Here is a 16,336-nt window from a genome sequence, read left to right on the forward strand (position 1 = left end):
GCCAACCACCACGGAGGCCAACGAGGGCACGCTGCAGTACCCTGGAAAGCCAGGCCCTGCATGCGCCAGCTCTACGGAACTACTCTAATGAAATATCGTGTACCGAAAGTTGCCTAACCACACAAGGTTAACACTCGTTGCCTAGGAAATTGGAAGAAGACGAAATAAAGAGAGGACACGAAATATTCACTGTAAAGAGAAAGGCGAAGATTGGAGAGGTGGACAGGAAAAGGGAACTACCGATTTCCCTCGCGTGGGTCAGTGCGGGGGTGGCGTCTACGGGAAGGCGAGGTCAAAAGGGTGTGTTGCGCCTACACCAAGGGGTCATAAAGATCCAAGCACTCAGCATTTGCTCAAACCCCAGGATCCATTTTCTCCGGCCACGGCAAAGACGCGCACGGTTACTCGCGGCAGGGCCCAACGCTGGTGTGACTCGGGGAGGACATGGAGAAGGACACAATAGCGATATGCTAGAGGGAAATGCTTCTTTCTCCCTCTTTCAGCTTTACGATATTCGAAGACAACGTGGAGGACGGTCAGCCTCTTACCACATTTACCACAGATTGGAGGTTCATTACCAGTCAATTGAAAATTGTGGGTACTATACATGTGTCCTATTCTGAGACGACAGAATAGGACGTCAGTTCGTCGTGTTTCCGTAGCGCAGGGCCAGAAACTGTACCGAGCATGTGACGCCCCTCCGGGCATAATCTTCGTTAGCCCGCCAGGCTCGGTGGCAAACATTGGTCACAACACCAAATAAATACGGACAAGCACAGCTGCTCACTGATTAGTAATCGCTCATCATTACCAGGCTGCGGAGCGTCTGTCCAACGGACAGACGCTCCCTACCTTGTGAACGAGACCCTTCCTCCTTCATGAACTCGGGTGGATCGTGGCACACTCGAGGCGGTCACGGGCCACAAGCCGCTGTTGGCGCTGCTGCGGCGTGACAAGACAATTCCCGCGGAGCCATCACCTCGAGTGTTACGCTGGGCCTCGAGGCAGGGAACCTAGTGTTACCAACTGGTTTACCGTCCGGGAAAGGACCCGCTGATGCCCTGAGCTGCCTGCCCCTGCCAGAGGTCCCTGCTGCTGTTCCAGAACCTGCTGAAGTGTTCATGCTGGAGTACGCGTACCCGGAGGTACTCTCCAGATCTGCGGTATAGCAGGCGACAAGCCGGGACCCAGTCCTGTGTCAGGCGGTCAAGGCGGTGTCCCGTATGGAGAAATTGGTTCAGCGGGCCTATAGCCACAAGGCCGCCAAGCTGAACTTGCAGCAGAGCTGCCTACTGTGTGGTTCCAGGGTGGTGATCCCGCATAGCCTCCGGTCCAGGATCCTGCAGTTGCTGCAGGCGGATCATCCTGGCGTGGAAAAAGACCAAGATCAGGACATCGTTCACATGGTGCAGAGCTGCTAATTCTGCCAGGAGCATCAGCGGGCCTCACCATCATGTGGAAATCACCCACTTGAGATTCTCACAGAGACCCTGGTCCCGCTTGCACGTGGATTTCGGTGGGCCCTTCAAGAGCCGTTACTTCCTGGTGGTGGTGGACGCTTTTTCGAAGTAGGTGAAGGTTGTACCTGCCACCACTCCATCACCAGGAGCAACCATTGCGGCACTGCGACAGGTCTTTGCCACCCTGGGGTTGCCAGACGCCATCGTGCCCGACAATGGTCCTGCTTACAGAGTACCGACAGAGTAGCGACAGAGTACCGGGCATGGCGGACGGAGAACGGAATCCGCCGAATGATGGTCCCACCTTACCACCCTGCCTCAAATGGTGCAGCCGAGCGGGTGGTGCAGACCATCAAAAAGAAGCTCAAGAAGAGCCAGTCTGGGGATTTCCGGACGCAGGTTGCCCGGGGCCCACATGCTTATTACAGAAACCTAACTTTGGCTTAATCAAGTGGAGCTTATTGTTTGTTTCAGTGTCGGACAAGCGTTGCCAGTGGCTTTGCAGTTTAGTTTGCGAAGAAAGGCTTAAGATCTGTAGCAGGAATAGGAGCGGTAGGATTAATAGCTTGCGATATCATTAATGTGGCCTTTTGATCTTCTAGCAGATTACCCTCAATACATCTATGGCCAGGATCACAGCACGTTGTCACATGTCTACGAGCAGAATAAATATTGCGCAAGGATGAGCAAAGCTCAATAAAACACGATTTTTGTGTTTTCTTAAGACATAAGTGCTTTTGCGACACTTAAAGAGTTCGTAAACAATATTGCTTTCTCTTGTTTTAATATCTTTATGTCTTTAACCGCAGACAGTACTGCATAGACTTCTGCAGTGAAGATACTTGTATGAGCGTTCAATACATCTGATTCAGAGAAAAAGGACCCAACAGCCGCATAAGATACGCCAGCATGCGACTAAGGTCAGTGCAGAACTCAGAGCAAGAGTACTTCGATTGCAGTTCATGGAAATGCATACGAATTCCGAGTTCTAATACGTATTTTGTAACTCTTACAAAATATATATCACATTCTATCAGCTGCGACTCCCAAGGCGGTAGCTGCTTAGCTGGAAGTGTTCAGCGATGTTCGAAGAATGGGACATCCATTTCCACGCTAAGCTTTCCACAAGCAGTGAAAAAGGCTGTCTCGCAGAGGATCGATTATGGAAAAGTCCACGTCGAATCGTTGACCGTTTTAGAACGCGGATGTTTAACATTAGAATGCACTTTAAAGAAATACGTGAAGCTCATGTATGATCTATGCAGATGGAGTGACCACTCATGTAATACTACATATTGCTACGGAACAGTATTTGCGATGACAAAGAGATGAACAGGGTGAAGACGACGACGACGATTAGAGGCTAGCGCGGGCTGTTGCCTCTTGGCCAAGTGCGGCGTATTGCCTTGTAAATATACTTGTATATAGCTTTCGTCGGCGAATTCCTACGTAACATATCTGGTGGAGGTGGACGCTCCCTGTACCTCGTCACGGAGCTTCGCAGTGGAAGGTACGTCGAGCCTTCCTTCATGGCTCCCGGCGACAACTTGACTCCGCCAGCTCCGACGCCTAGTGCCATTTCGACGACCTGCATCACTCTCCCCGCTCCTCGTGATCCTGGCGCATTCTCGGGCAACGATGGGGAAGACGTAGATGACTGGATCAGCCTTTGCGAACACGTCAGCCGCAATAACCGGTGGGAGGCTACTATCATGTTCGCCAACGTAGTCTTTTACCTCAGTGGCACGCCTCGAGTATGGTTTCGGACGCACGAAGATGAGCTCACCAATTGGGATTCGCTTATGCAAAAGCTCCGAGACTTGTTCGGCAACCCCTACGGATACCAACTTGCCGCGCAGAAGGCACTTTCCGGCCGTGGGCAGACATCAACAGAGTACTACGTCCCGTACATTCAGGATGTCTTGGCTCTGTGCCGCAAAGTTGACGCACACATGACTGAGTCCGACAAGGTCTCCCACATCCTCAAAGGCATTGCCGATGACGCCTTCAACTTGCTCGTTTTTAACAACGTGGCGACGGTGGATGCAGTTAAAGAAGAGCGCCGCCACCTGGAACTCGCTAAAAGCCGACGCATCTACCAGCAGTTTGCCCGTATATCCAACACCCCGGCGACATCTTCCTGTGCCGAAGCTCCTCGTCCCAAGAACACTGGCGATGTTAACAGAACCGTCCGGCGTGAAATCGAGGCCGCCTATCCGGCTGCCTTCGACTCCAGCCCCTCCAATGCACCTGCAGTCATGGTTTCGCTGATCCAGGCAGTTGTCCGCCAGGAGTTCACAAACATGGGTCTTCACACCATGTGCTCGGCCCATTGCCCTAATACCCACCCAGGTTCTCCGGTTCCGCCCCGTCCCGCATCTTCTTACCCACCACGTTTCCGCAACCTGTCTCAATGGCGCACTGCAGACGAAAAGCCCATTTGTTTTCACTGCCATCGAATCAGGCACATTTCTCGGCACTGTCGCAGTCGTTGGAGTTGCCCGACCCCGTCTACTTATACTGCCTACTCTCGCCCCCCAGGTGGCCCTTCTCGTCCCTGTGCCGCACGCTCCGATAATGCCGCCACAGATTCTCCTGCGCCGAACCGCCCCTATTCTCGTTTGCCTTCGCGCCAACGACGACAATCTCACTCCCCCCAACCCCGTCGCTCCTATTTGCCGACTCCCTTCGGACGCCGCTCCCAGCCGGAAAACTAGACGATGCAGCGGCCCGAGGTCACGCTAGAGTGCTCCCTACGCCGCCAAATCCTCTACTGACGTTGCCCACTCATCTGAACCTTCTTGACGTGCAAGTCGACGGTGTTTCTGTGTCTGCACTTATAGACACTGGGGTGCATTTATCGGTAATGCGCGCTTACCTTCGTAACCGGCTGAGGAAAATAATCGCGCCCGCTACGACGCCTGTTGTCCGTGTCGCCGATGGCGGAACAGCCCCTGTATTTGGTATGTCTGCCGCCCGCGTCTCCTTCGCCGATCGCTCCCCTATCGTACTATTCACACTCATCGTCCACTGTCCCGACGACATCATCCTCGGCTTAGACTTCCTCTCCGCACATTCTGCTCTCATCGATTGTTCCGCCAGTACTCTCCGCCTTGACCTGCCTGTTCTGGATCCCGCTGAACCACACCCCAGTCACCTCAGTTCCGTCGACTTCGTTCGCTTGCCACCCTCTGCACTGACCTACTTTGACTTTGTGTCATCCCCACCAGTCCCCGACGGTCACTACATCGCGGCTCCTATGCAAGAGATCCTCCTTACACACGTGATCACAGTACCTCATAGACCTTTATCTATTACGGCGAATTGCATCTGCCTGCCAGTGGTCAATTTTGGCGTGACGACACAAGTGCTGCCACGCGGGATGTCTCTGCCCCAGCTTTGCTCATTCGCGGATCACTCAGTAGCATCTGTTGCGGTAGACGACAATTCAGCCGATCCTCCTCTACCATCGCAGTCGGCAACTTGTACTGTCGCCGACTTACAGAAATTGATTGCGCCGGACATGCCGCCCAATGACGCTCGTGAGCTCTACCGTGTTCTGTTTTCCTACCAGGATATTTTTAGAGCGCAGCTCTTTGGCGTCCGTTCCTGGGTTTCGCGTCGTCGTCGGCGTTGTCGTCGGCCTCGTAACCAGCTCCGCCCCCCTTTCATCCCCCCAGCGCTAGCAGCGACCGACTGATACCGCTGGATGCCGCTGACGCCGCTAGAGAGTCAAGATAACGTGACTGCATAGAACACCGTCGCCGCCATGCAGAAAGAGGAGGAAAGGGTCCCCCCCCCTGTTCTTGTGTGACGGATAGGGTGCTCTTCAGTTGCCGACGCGCCGGTTATTTCACGTAGGCCCCGGCACGTCGACGAATACGTGACCACCTTCCCACGGCTAGACCTGGTTCTTAGCGCTGCGGAAGCGAGGGTATCATATTGTTTGTGTCGGCATCGGCGGCGTTGTCCCTGAAACCAACTCCGCAGATGGGGTTGACTCACTATCGGTGTCAGCGGCATCAGTCAGTCGCTGCTATCTCTTCCCTCCTCCCTTTATCGTGTTGTCCGCTTGCTGCGCGCGCTTCTGCCCCCATCGTTTGCCGTTGGGTGTACACGCCGCCCCCCTCCCCCCTCTTCCTGCGAGTCTCCGGTTGTCAAAGCGCCGGCTCGAACTTAATTCCTTTCTTCGCTCCTCCTCCAATGCAACCCCTGTGCGGTGGCAATCAGAGAGCCAGATCGGTGGCGGCGGATCTGTATATGTGCACCGCCCGAGCCGAAATTGCCGCTGCCGTTCGCCACTGCGAAATTATCTGCCAGTTCTTTCTGAGCCATGAGCGAGACGACCGATGGAAGTCCTCCGTCTGCTGCTGCTGCTGCTGCTGCTAAACGAGCTGCCAGAGCAGAGGCCCAGCGCCGTCGCCGTCAGAATCCAGAGGTGCGTGCCGCCGAAGCAGAAGCTTACCTAGTGGAGTCTTTGTTAAAGGAATACGTGTGAAAAATAAAAAAAAATTCTGTGATAGCGCATACATGTGTTGCTCGATTTCTTTGCCTCAATCTATCGAAAAGGTGAAACAGCTTATTTGCTGGGCTCAAATTTCGCATTAGGAAGTAACGTAATCGTCGGTAATTTTTTTTACTTTAACGATCGTCCATTGTCCCAAACTACAGCTGTTAAATATCGCATCAATACCGGCGATGCCCCTACTACTCATTGCCGCCCTTATCGAGTAACACCGGCTGAGCGTCAAGTTATTCTCGCCAAAGTTCGCAAAATGCTTGCCAAGAACATTATTGAACCAGCATGTAGTTCATGGGCGTCACCTGTTGTACTGGTCAAAAAGAAGGATAGCTCATGGCGCTTTTGCGTGGATTGTCGGCACCCTAACAGAGTTACCAAAAAGGACGTGTATCCCCTACCTCGGATTGATGACGCCCTTGACTGCCTCCACGGTGCTCGCTGTTCCTCTATTGGCCTTCGCTCCGGCTACTGGCAGATTGCGGTGGATGATCTCGACCGCGTGAAGACTGCCTTTGTAACTTCCGACGGTATTTATCAATTCAAAACCATGTCGTTTGGTCTATGTAACGCTCTTGCCACTTTTTAACGCATGATGGACTCCCTTCTTCACGGTTTCAAATTGCCCCCGTACCTGTGCTACTTGGACGACGTTATAGTATTCTCCCCAACGTTCGCTATGCACCTCGAGCGCCTCTCAGCAGTCCTGGACGTTTTTTGGCGAGCCGGTCTGCAACTGAATGCATCGATGTGCAAATTCGGCCGTCGCCAGAATACCGTCCTTGGACATCTCGTTGACGCGAACGGAGTGCAACCGGACTCAGGCTAGATCTATGCTGTTATGCACTTCCCAGTTCCGAAGTGTGTCAAGGATGTGCGCAGCTTTATCGGCGTTTGCTCGTACTTCCGCCGTTTCCTGAAAAATTTCGCGGTCATTGCACGACCACTAACCGCGCTTTTGAAAAAAGACGTCCCATTCAAGATATCGAAGCCTCTGCATTCTCGCTTCTAATTGACCTTCTCACAACGCCTTCCGTTCTGGCCGATTTCGATCCTTCTGCGCCTACCGAAGTCCGTAATTATAGCAGCGGTCACGGAATTGGCGCAGCACTGGCACAACGCCAGCACGGCCACGACCGTGTTATCGGTTACGCGAGCAGGCTCCTCTCGCCCGCGGAGCGCAACTATTCCATCACTGAGCTTGAGTGTCTGGCCCTAGTTTGGGCGGTTGCTAAGTTCCGCCCATACTTATATGGCCGACCCTTTTCCCTTGTCACAGATCATCTCACGCTTTGCTGGTTCTACTCTGTCATACTCTATACTCTATATTATACTCTATCATCTACAAATCTGGCCGAGTACACAAGGACGCTGACTGCCTGTCTCACTACCCGGTAGACGAGCCTGGCGACGCCGACAGTATACCGCCAAGGGCATTTTCTCTGTGTCTGCCTTCGCTAACATCGCCGATGAGCGGTACCGAGAATTATCGCTGCGAATACTCTTCGAGCGTCTGCGCTCTACACCTACAGACGCATCCGCTCGCCGATATGTCCTCCAGGGCGGCATTCTGTACCGAAGGAGCTTCCTCCCTGACGGCTCTGGTCTTCTTCTTGTCGTGCCAATACATATACGACACACTGTGCCCTTTGAGATGCATGACGCACCCACTGCAGGACATCTTGGGGTAACCCGCACGTACGACCCCGTCCGTCGCCGCTTCTATTGGCCTGGTCTCGCTCGCTCCGTCCGACGCTATGTTCCTGCCTGTGATCCCTACCAGCATCGGAAAACACCTCAGGTGCTACCTGCCGGTCATCTCCTGCCGATCATCGTCCCTGTGCAACCGTTCTTTCGTGTTGTATTAGCCCTCCTCGGTCCCTTTCCCACCTCATCCTCTGGGAACAAATGGGTAGCCGTCGCAACTGATTACGCCACCTGATTACGCCACCGGGAAAGTCCCACGCTATCACGCGGACTCTCCCTACCGGTTGCGCCTCTGACGTCGCGGATTTTCTCTTGCTTGACATTATCTTACTTCATGGCGCCCCGCGACAGCTGCTTAGTGACCGTGGTCGTAATTTCCTCTGGAAAGTTATCGCCGACATTGCGCGTTACTGCTTCATTCAACACAAGCTGACTACCTCATATCGTCCCCAAACCAATGGCCTGACAGAGCGGTTAAACCGTACTCTTACCGATATGCCGTCCAAGTACGTTTCCAAGGACCACCACGACTGGGACATTGCCCTTCCTTACGTGACATTTGCGTACAATTATTCCCGGCACGACACCGCCGGATTTTCTCCATTTTATTTACTTTACGGTCTCCAACCGACCTTGCCCCTAGACACGGCACTTCCTCCTGCTGCGATCTCAACAAGTGAGTGTGCGCGCGACGCCATCGCCCTCGCGGACCATGCACGCCAGCTTGCCCGTACACGACTGACGGCCTCGCAGTCCACTCAGAAGCGTCAGTACAACGCCCGCCACCGTGACGTACAGTTTCCGCGTGGTGCGCTCGTGCTCCTGTGGTCGCCCTCTCGTCACGTCGGACTTTCAGAGAAGCTCCTTTCGCGATATACAGGGCCCTACTGCGTGCTGCGCCAGACACCCGGACGTACGAAATTGATCCTGTGCGTTCAACCTCGTCCTCTACTCTGGCATCTAGTGTTGTTGTGCACGTCAGTAGGCTCAAGGTCTACTACACGGCTTCCGAGGCCGGCATTTAGTCGCTCCGGGACGGCGCTTTTACCGCTGGGGGTAGTGCTACGGAACTGTATCTGCGATGACAAAGAGGCGAGCAGGGTGAAGACGATGACGACGATTAGAGGCTAGCGCGCGCTGTTGCCTGTTTGCCAAGTGCGGCGTATTACCTTGTAATTACACTTGTATATAGCTTTTCGTCGGCGTATTCCTACGTAACAATATAAGCTTTCAATGGGGCTTTTTCTGAAAGCGCCGGTGGTCAGGAGCATGACAAAATCGTGGATGGCATTCAGAAGTTTTAGTGCGCTCGGGCGGCAGGGTAGTATACTAGGGTACCATAGTCTAATCGTGATCGAATACGGCTCTTGTGAACGTTCTTGAAACACTTCCTGCCACTACCGCTTGTTGTGTGAGACTGCATTTTCAGTACGTTCATTGCTTTTAGACATTTGGCTTTGAGATATTTGATGTGTGGACGGAAATTAAGCTTAGAGTCAAGTATAATACCTAGAAATACTTTGCTGTGTAGAGCTACCGCATGAACGCGACCTTCACTCACTGCATGTGTCGCAGTTGCTCTTGAATTTAGTTTTTTTGAACCTGTAGGTCATTGTAGCTATAAAAAAAGCAAATGAAAAAAATTTAAAGCGGGAAGTTGCTTACAGTATTTTAAAAGAAAAAAAACGCATTCTTTATAACCGCACTGCACGCGTGTACTGAATGGTTTATAAAAACAAAACTGCCATGCAGGATGCCCGATGTACATGTAGATGCACATCTGATGCGATTCCGGTAGTTATCCGTTTCGGTATATTTATTAAACCTTCATTTTTTAAGCATTGTGATTTATCATCTGCAGTCAACAACGTACGTGCTGGGCGGGACGCCAGTCAATATATACCGCTCCGTGCTATTTAAGGACGCAGACACGTGGATAGGATCTACACTACGTTTGGAGCTTTTGCCGAGGAAAGCTACCAAGAAAAGAATTAATGTTTGCTGTTCGTGACGTCATGCTTGCAGTAGCAGCCTGCTGTGCCTCTTTCATGACGGCGTTAGCATCCTATGATGAAGCATGCAATACAGAGGCGCTAGAAAAATTTAATCTAGAAAAGGTACGTTGCTCCATCTTCCGACTTTGCATGCGCCATGACGCAGGAAACGTTTTTGAAGTTCTCTGTTTAAGCCGACGCGATGACCGAAGCACGGGCGGGCCTCCGCAAAGGTAGCGAGCCTGGTACGCTCATGTGTGATAGGTAAAAATTCAACGTCGCAGGGTCTTGGGCGTTTCCTCTTTCAGTGCCCTTTGCCGCTTCCCCAGTACAGAGTAGCCTACCGAGCTCAGCATGGTTAATATCCTGACATTTCCCTTATGACTTATATATAAATCTTTCTCTCTCTCTCTCTCCGCAGATACTAAGGTGCGGCTTCAGCGCAGATTCGTGGGCAGTATGGATACCACCAAATCAATCTGCGTTCTGCGCACGGGACAGCATCGATCAGTCGCATCGCGGTGACTTCGTCTGCTATGCCGTCAACTCCACAGCAGATTGCCGGATGACGCCGTAAGTTTGTCAAACGTACTCAGACGTACTCGATTGCGCTACGAACTCTTGATAACTAAAAAAAATAAGTCAAAAAAGAAAGATGTGGTAAATAATTGAGCCGATTCTCGATCCTCCGAAGCATCTGCGATTTTCATGACATGTGCAATCCAGTGGGTAGATCGTATTGTAACATGTGTAGGCAGTCGTTTAGTGAATGTTGAACGACCATTATCTTAAAGGTATTTCATGCACTCTTTGACTAAAGGAATATTCCCAACGAATGAGAAGGCGTACTTCAAATACTGGGAATGGAATATAGGAATAGGTTGAGATTGCTTGCAGAATCCAATGTAGTGAATTCCAGGCGAACCACAAAACTGTTTTTTTTCCTGGCAAATTACGGCACAACCTAATTTTCTGATCCGACTCCGTTAAGACCATTACAGTGCACGAGGCTATAAAAGCGCACCCCCTCAATCGACCAATAAGTACGTAAGTGAATGGTAGTTCTAGTTAATTAGATTTTCCAAATATTTATTATACTGCGAGTGTGCTACATGTCATTTGTCTCCTAGGATTACTGACCAGTAGGTTTACAAAAAAGCGTATCCTTCGCATCACTCACATCGTAATGTGTGTCAAAGCGGAAAAGGTGGTGTACTGTGCGTATTAGCCGGTACAGCAGGTGAGTGATTTATTGGCCGGCCGTCCCTAATATGATTTATTTATTGATTTCTGGTGCATCAAATGCCCCCGACGGGGTTTTACGTGAGGGGTGGGCTCATTGTGGCCTTCCTGACTGTCCGCGTGAACGCAGAAGCAACTTCAAAACACAGGTTGCTCGTTTATGCTGTTAGTCGATCGCCTGAATTTCCTTGAGTGAAACACATTAGCTTATGATCACGCCATAATATTTCTGAACAGAGATAGCCCCCCTAGCTGACAGTATTTAAGCCTGCAACCTAATTTTCTCTGCAGTCTTATTGCTCAAATCTAAGTGGTCAACAAAATGAACAATGTGATTATTAGTGTAAGATATACGCTTTTTTCGAATCCAGCTAGACAGACGGTGAAGCAGCCAATAGTAAATATCTATTAATAAAAAGACTCAGTGTCCCTAGCATTTGCAAATATAACAGATCAATGAATATCTGGTAATGCTCTTTTCATAGTAACAGGAAATCAGTATTGGATCTTGTCCTCGGCGTAGGTGCATTGTACTTCTTGAAAAGCAAATCCGTGCTCAGAAAGAGAGCTCAATGCATGAAATGCTTAGACGAGCGGCACGCACGGACAGTTTTCTATAAACTTTCAGACGGTGATCTCGTGACATCATAAATTCAGTATTGTCCGGTAGGGAAGCGCAAGTTTTTATTGATAAAAAGGCAAAACTGAGCTAACGAAAGAAAAAGAAATGAACCTGAAAAGTTATCCACAATGTTGAATTGAATTCTGTGGTTTTACGTGCCAAAACCGCGATTCGATTATGAGACACGCCGTTGTGAGGGGCTTCGGATTGATTTAGATCACCAACGGATCCTTAACGTGCTCCCGGTGCGTGGCACACAGGCGCTTTTGAATTTTGCCCCCGCAGAAATGGGGCCACCGCGACCGAGATTTGATCCAGCAAACTCCTGCTTAGCAGCGCAACCCCGTAGCCCGTAAGCCTCCGCGGCGGGTGAACCACACTTTTTCAGTTTACAAAGCACTAGCGCGCAAGGAGATACCACGATTTCCGCGACGCTGCATAACAATGCGCGCCTTGGATTGGACATGCGAATGAAAGACTAAAGCCTTTCGCCTATTCGTTCTGCAAATAGGATGTATTTTGCAACCCAATAAATACAGCAGTAGTTACGGAAATAGTGTAATACACTTACGGTTGATTCCATTTCTTCTATAAGTGCCATTCAGTCGTTCTTCATGCTGGTGAAGAAAGACAACAGTTTGACGTTTTCATTCACAGATACCTGTACACCGCTGTCGACGGGAGCAACAAGCTGGAGAGGGACCTGGGAGACGGAAGTATGCGAGCAGTCGCAGTAACATATTTTCTTTAGAGTGGTAGCTCTTGTGGATATTTGTTTACTCCTCACTTCCGTACGTCTATCTAGATCGCGGTGTGAGAAAACCTTTCTTGCGCAATGTTTCTTGTTGTTTTGATTAACTAAGAGATGCTGTTTAAATGTATTCGGAACCCTCACAATGCAGTGAGAGTATCGCGGTAAAAATACTACCGTGCACTCTTCTTTTAACCTTAGTTTGCCGTAACCTCTAGTCTGGAGGTTCAATGTGTGGTACTTTAAATGGCGTCGCGGTATTAAAATGATCTCATACGGTTACCAGGACCAGAATCTCATAGAATAGAACCGCGAAGGAATTTTATCAGAGATCAATATGCGCTTTCATCTTGTAAAGAGTGCGACTGTACAACTACGTTGCTGTAGACGCCGCAAGATTGGCTGAAAGGGCGTGTTGGTAATGTTGCATCTTTGGTTAGCAGCGCGACGACATACATGGAAAATGAGAGAAGCGACACGAAAAGAGCGCTCTGTCCTGTCACTTTTCTCACTTCCTATGTGCATCATCGCGCTCCTAACCAAGCATGTATAAGTCGCGTACTTGTAGTAACTTAAGATAATGGGAAAGCGCCACCGACGCTCTATTTAACACCGGTACATATCTCCTTATCTGGCTTCAATAAGTACAATGTTTGAGATTATCATGGCAATCACAGTGGTTATAAATAATAACTGCGAGTCGTAAAAATAGCTGAAGGAAGTTGAAGGTCCTTTTTCGTTGCCGTTTCTGGAGGGAATGCTGTTTTTATACGCATGCGCCTGATGTTTACTTCGGCCTAAGTTATCCTGAATAGATCAGTTGGAAGCTAGAACTCGGCCCGTCACTGCATGTCCGTGCATTTCGGGTCTTGCCAGACGCTTCGAACAGTGCAGCAGTAAAAGAACGCATTATTTGCAGTTGACGAAAAGATTACAGGAAAATTGGCGTTTGTTTCAAAATCACATTGCCTTTCAGCGTGGTGCTTGGCAAGAGAATTCAGTCATTCGGTGCATTAAAATTTCGGCGTTATTGTAACGTGCACCTGCAGAGTCTATAGCTTGTTATGTATGTATCACAGGCACGTTCATCAGCGCAGGCAAGTGTTCAAGCATTGATTTTCCCACAAAACAACCTCAGCTTTTTTTTTTTTTTTGAAATAGCATGCAATTGACATATGTCCGTCGAATATTCTTCCATCAGTCCATTTAAAGCAATCCAAGGAGGGAACAAAGCTTAGTCACAGCGGGCCGCTCTGTGACTAAAATGCAAGTCATTTTCGCTCTGTGCATCAGCGTTTAATGCGACACGAAGAGAAGGTATTGCTCAATTTGTTTTGTATGTAGCTGTCACACAAGCACAAAACTATTTCATGGGCTTCACGATTGCAGTATGTTAAACTGGAGCTCCGAGCACATCGTATGACTGACAATAACTGGCTGTGTCATCCCCGTGTTCTTTTTCTACAGCTAAAAGCAGATCCCTCATATTGGACACTGACAACTGCAAGTACCTGGTTCAGCTCGAGTGCTATCCAGACGGATCAGGTAGGCGCAGCGTCTTCCACAATGCCCTGCATCGACTATATTGAATGCATGGACCGTACAGCGTAAAAGTATTCCGATCTCTTTTATTGCACCCGCCGTGGTTGCTCAGTGGCTATGGTGTTGGGCTGCTGAGCCGAGGTCGCGGGATCAAATCCCGGCCATGGCGGCCGCATTTCGATGGGAGCGAAATGCGAAAACACCCGTGTGCTTAGATTTAGGTGCACGTTAAAGAACCCCAGGTGGTCAAAATTTCCGGAGTCCTCCACTACGGTGTGCCTCATAATCAGAAAGTGGTTTTGGCACGTAAAACTCCAAATATTATTAATCTCTTTTATTGCACTCTCCTGGCGTTAAATGTACGTAACCGCCGGCGCAAGCACCGGTCGGCGACTCGAAGCGTTGTGTGAACAGCGCAATCAAACGTTCTCCTCGTTTATGGGATGTCCTTTTTTGTTTGCTTTCTAGACGAATAAAATTGCCTAGATTGAGCCAGAAAGCTACTGGCGAAAAGGCCCCGAACCAGAAATAATTTCTTTCCTTTATTCGGTCTATTCATGCAGAACCAGTGTGTATACGTCGTATCAGGTGGGGAGCTGTCGCAGTTTTCGTGATCTCGCGTGACAGACAGGCGAAGGGGGTGTGACCCAAACATTTTTTTACTAATCGTGGAGGGCTGATTGCGGAATTGGAATAGCTTTACGTTATAACGCCCCATGACAGCGAATAAAATGTCACTTTGCCGTTACCATGGGCGACTGGCTTTACCTAAACAATGTGCGCGCTACATTAAAAACATTGCCGCGAAAATTCGTTGCTATTACCGGTTCGCATTATTTCGTTTTTTTTCGTGCTGCGCCTGCTTACTACGAACATTAGATTCCTTGCCTAGTGGAACCAAATTGAAACCATCTTTTGACTGCTGACCAAAATTAGGTATGTGTAGAGTGAGGTAGTACATAAAGGATTAGTACTTTCGTCTATGTTTGTTGGTATTCTTCGTTTCTTAAAAAAAGGCTTGTAAGCGGTCTCAGCCTGGCTTGCCTGAACAGCTGGGTAAGAGTATTTGGAAAGGCGGAACGGTTGCTACCACAGAATTTCGTTCAACTATATTAATTGCCATCGGACAACTCCCTTCTGTTGAAGGAATGGCGTGGCGATCAAACTAATTAGGCATCGGACTCACCTATTCAAAGTTTACTGCCGCAATCTGAAGGCATGTAAGCGAAAAGCCGATACTGGACGACGGCGCTGTCTCTTTAACATCCGATGTCTGTTGCGATCAACAGAAAACGTGATGTGATACCAGTTCGCGCAAAAAATTAGCTTCGTGCCGAAAGTTCTCGCGTTAGGAATAAGTCCCGGCTCAACCGTATCGCAGTTATTAAGCCACTGTAGGTCAAAGACCAATGAGCTACGAATACAGGTTCCACACGAAGGCATTTGTAATCTGGCAACCTGGCTGCGCATCATGTCTTCCACTGCCCTAAAGAAGTGTCTATTTTGCGGATTTGCTATATATATAATACCGTTGAACCAGGTCGGAGCTGGCTCAATATATAATTTCTTATTTTTACACGCATACTTGACGCCTTCTTAGAATATTCTGTTTGCCAGGTCTTCCTTCGCAACAACTCGCTGAAGCAACGCGAATGCGAACGAGTACTTAACCACTGCGCGTGTGCAGAGTTCGCATGCGCCTCGTTTTATGGGTTTGAGTTGCGGTATGTCAGAGCTATATTAGCTCGAAAGCCAGCTCTGCCACTTAAGAAATTTTCTTTGGCTACAAGATCTAAAAGTTATAGTGAAAGAAACAGTGGTTCCACTTGGTCGTACACAGACTGCCATTAAAAAACAGAAGAACTTTATTCAAAGGTCCGCCGAGTTATTCGGGGATCGGGCGAACATCCTCGCCTAGGCGTCGGCCACGAACACTTCAGCTCCGGCTGCTCCCCCGGCATCATACATTTTATTGTACTTTCTCTATGATCTCGCCTGTAAAGCGGGAATCGTTTCATCGCTGTTGCCTCTCGCATTTACTAGTGTTTTTCTTTTACTCTTCAAACAGTGTGGCGCTACGTGACGTACAAGAAAAGCTGGACACAGTCTGAGATTGATTCTTTCAAGACAAGAGTTCAGAAGGAGAAGTCCCTCAGCTTCCTTAAATCGTACAACTTCGATTGCGATCATGACAAGCCGTAGGTGACATTCGCTGATATCAGCAATAAACCAATAAACCTGCGCGAGAATTGTGTTTTTTTTTCGGCCAAATACTGGCAGTTGGCTAAACAAAATTCCACACCATTTTGGAGCGCCAGTTGGAAGCAGTGAATACTCACTGATGTAATAAACGAAACGTGCTATTCCTTGCCTCGCAAACGCATGAAGCGCTGTGTAAATTCAAATCATGCGCGTCATGTAGTATCGGTCTTTATTGAGCTGCACAGAAATATTCGCCAGAGGTAGAATTCGCAAAGACAACTTGCGAACAAATTTCGA

The 16,336-nt window shown here is 49.4% G+C and overlaps 1 protein-coding gene across 1 annotated transcript; it reads left to right on the top strand.

Moving 5' to 3' along the window:
• Positions 1–1,675: 1,675 nt before the first annotated feature.
• LOC142570637 (uncharacterized) lies at positions 1,676–16,074 on the top strand. Its single transcript, XM_075678998.1, has 6 exons — positions 1,676–1,859; positions 9,712–9,803; positions 10,102–10,253; positions 12,202–12,260; positions 13,763–13,840; positions 15,906–16,074. The coding sequence occupies exons 1-6, from the start codon at positions 1,676–1,678 to the stop codon at positions 16,037–16,039; spliced, it is 699 nt and encodes a 232-aa protein (XP_075535113.1). The 3' UTR covers positions 16,040–16,074.
• The last annotated feature ends 262 nt before the right edge of the window (positions 16,075–16,336 follow it).

The sequence above is a fragment of the Dermacentor variabilis genome, chromosome 2 (genome assembly GCF_050947875.1).
Source record: "Dermacentor variabilis isolate Ectoservices chromosome 2, ASM5094787v1, whole genome shotgun sequence".
NCBI lineage: Eukaryota > Metazoa > Arthropoda > Arachnida > Ixodida > Ixodidae > Dermacentor > Dermacentor variabilis.

Bases quoted from the DNA above. Each gene is read 5' to 3' on its own strand.
- LOC142570637 (XM_075678998.1), top strand. From the start codon at position 1,676: ATGGTCCTGCTTACAGAGTACCGACAGAGTAGCGACAGAGTACCGGGC. The intron at 9,804-10,101 runs GTACGTTGCTCC...CTCTCTCCGCAG, and splicing joins AAAAATTTAATCTAGAAAAG to ATACTAAGGTGCGGCTTCAG. The intron at 13,841-15,905 runs GTAGGCGCAGCG...CTCTTCAAACAG, and splicing joins GTGCTATCCAGACGGATCAG to TGTGGCGCTACGTGACGTAC.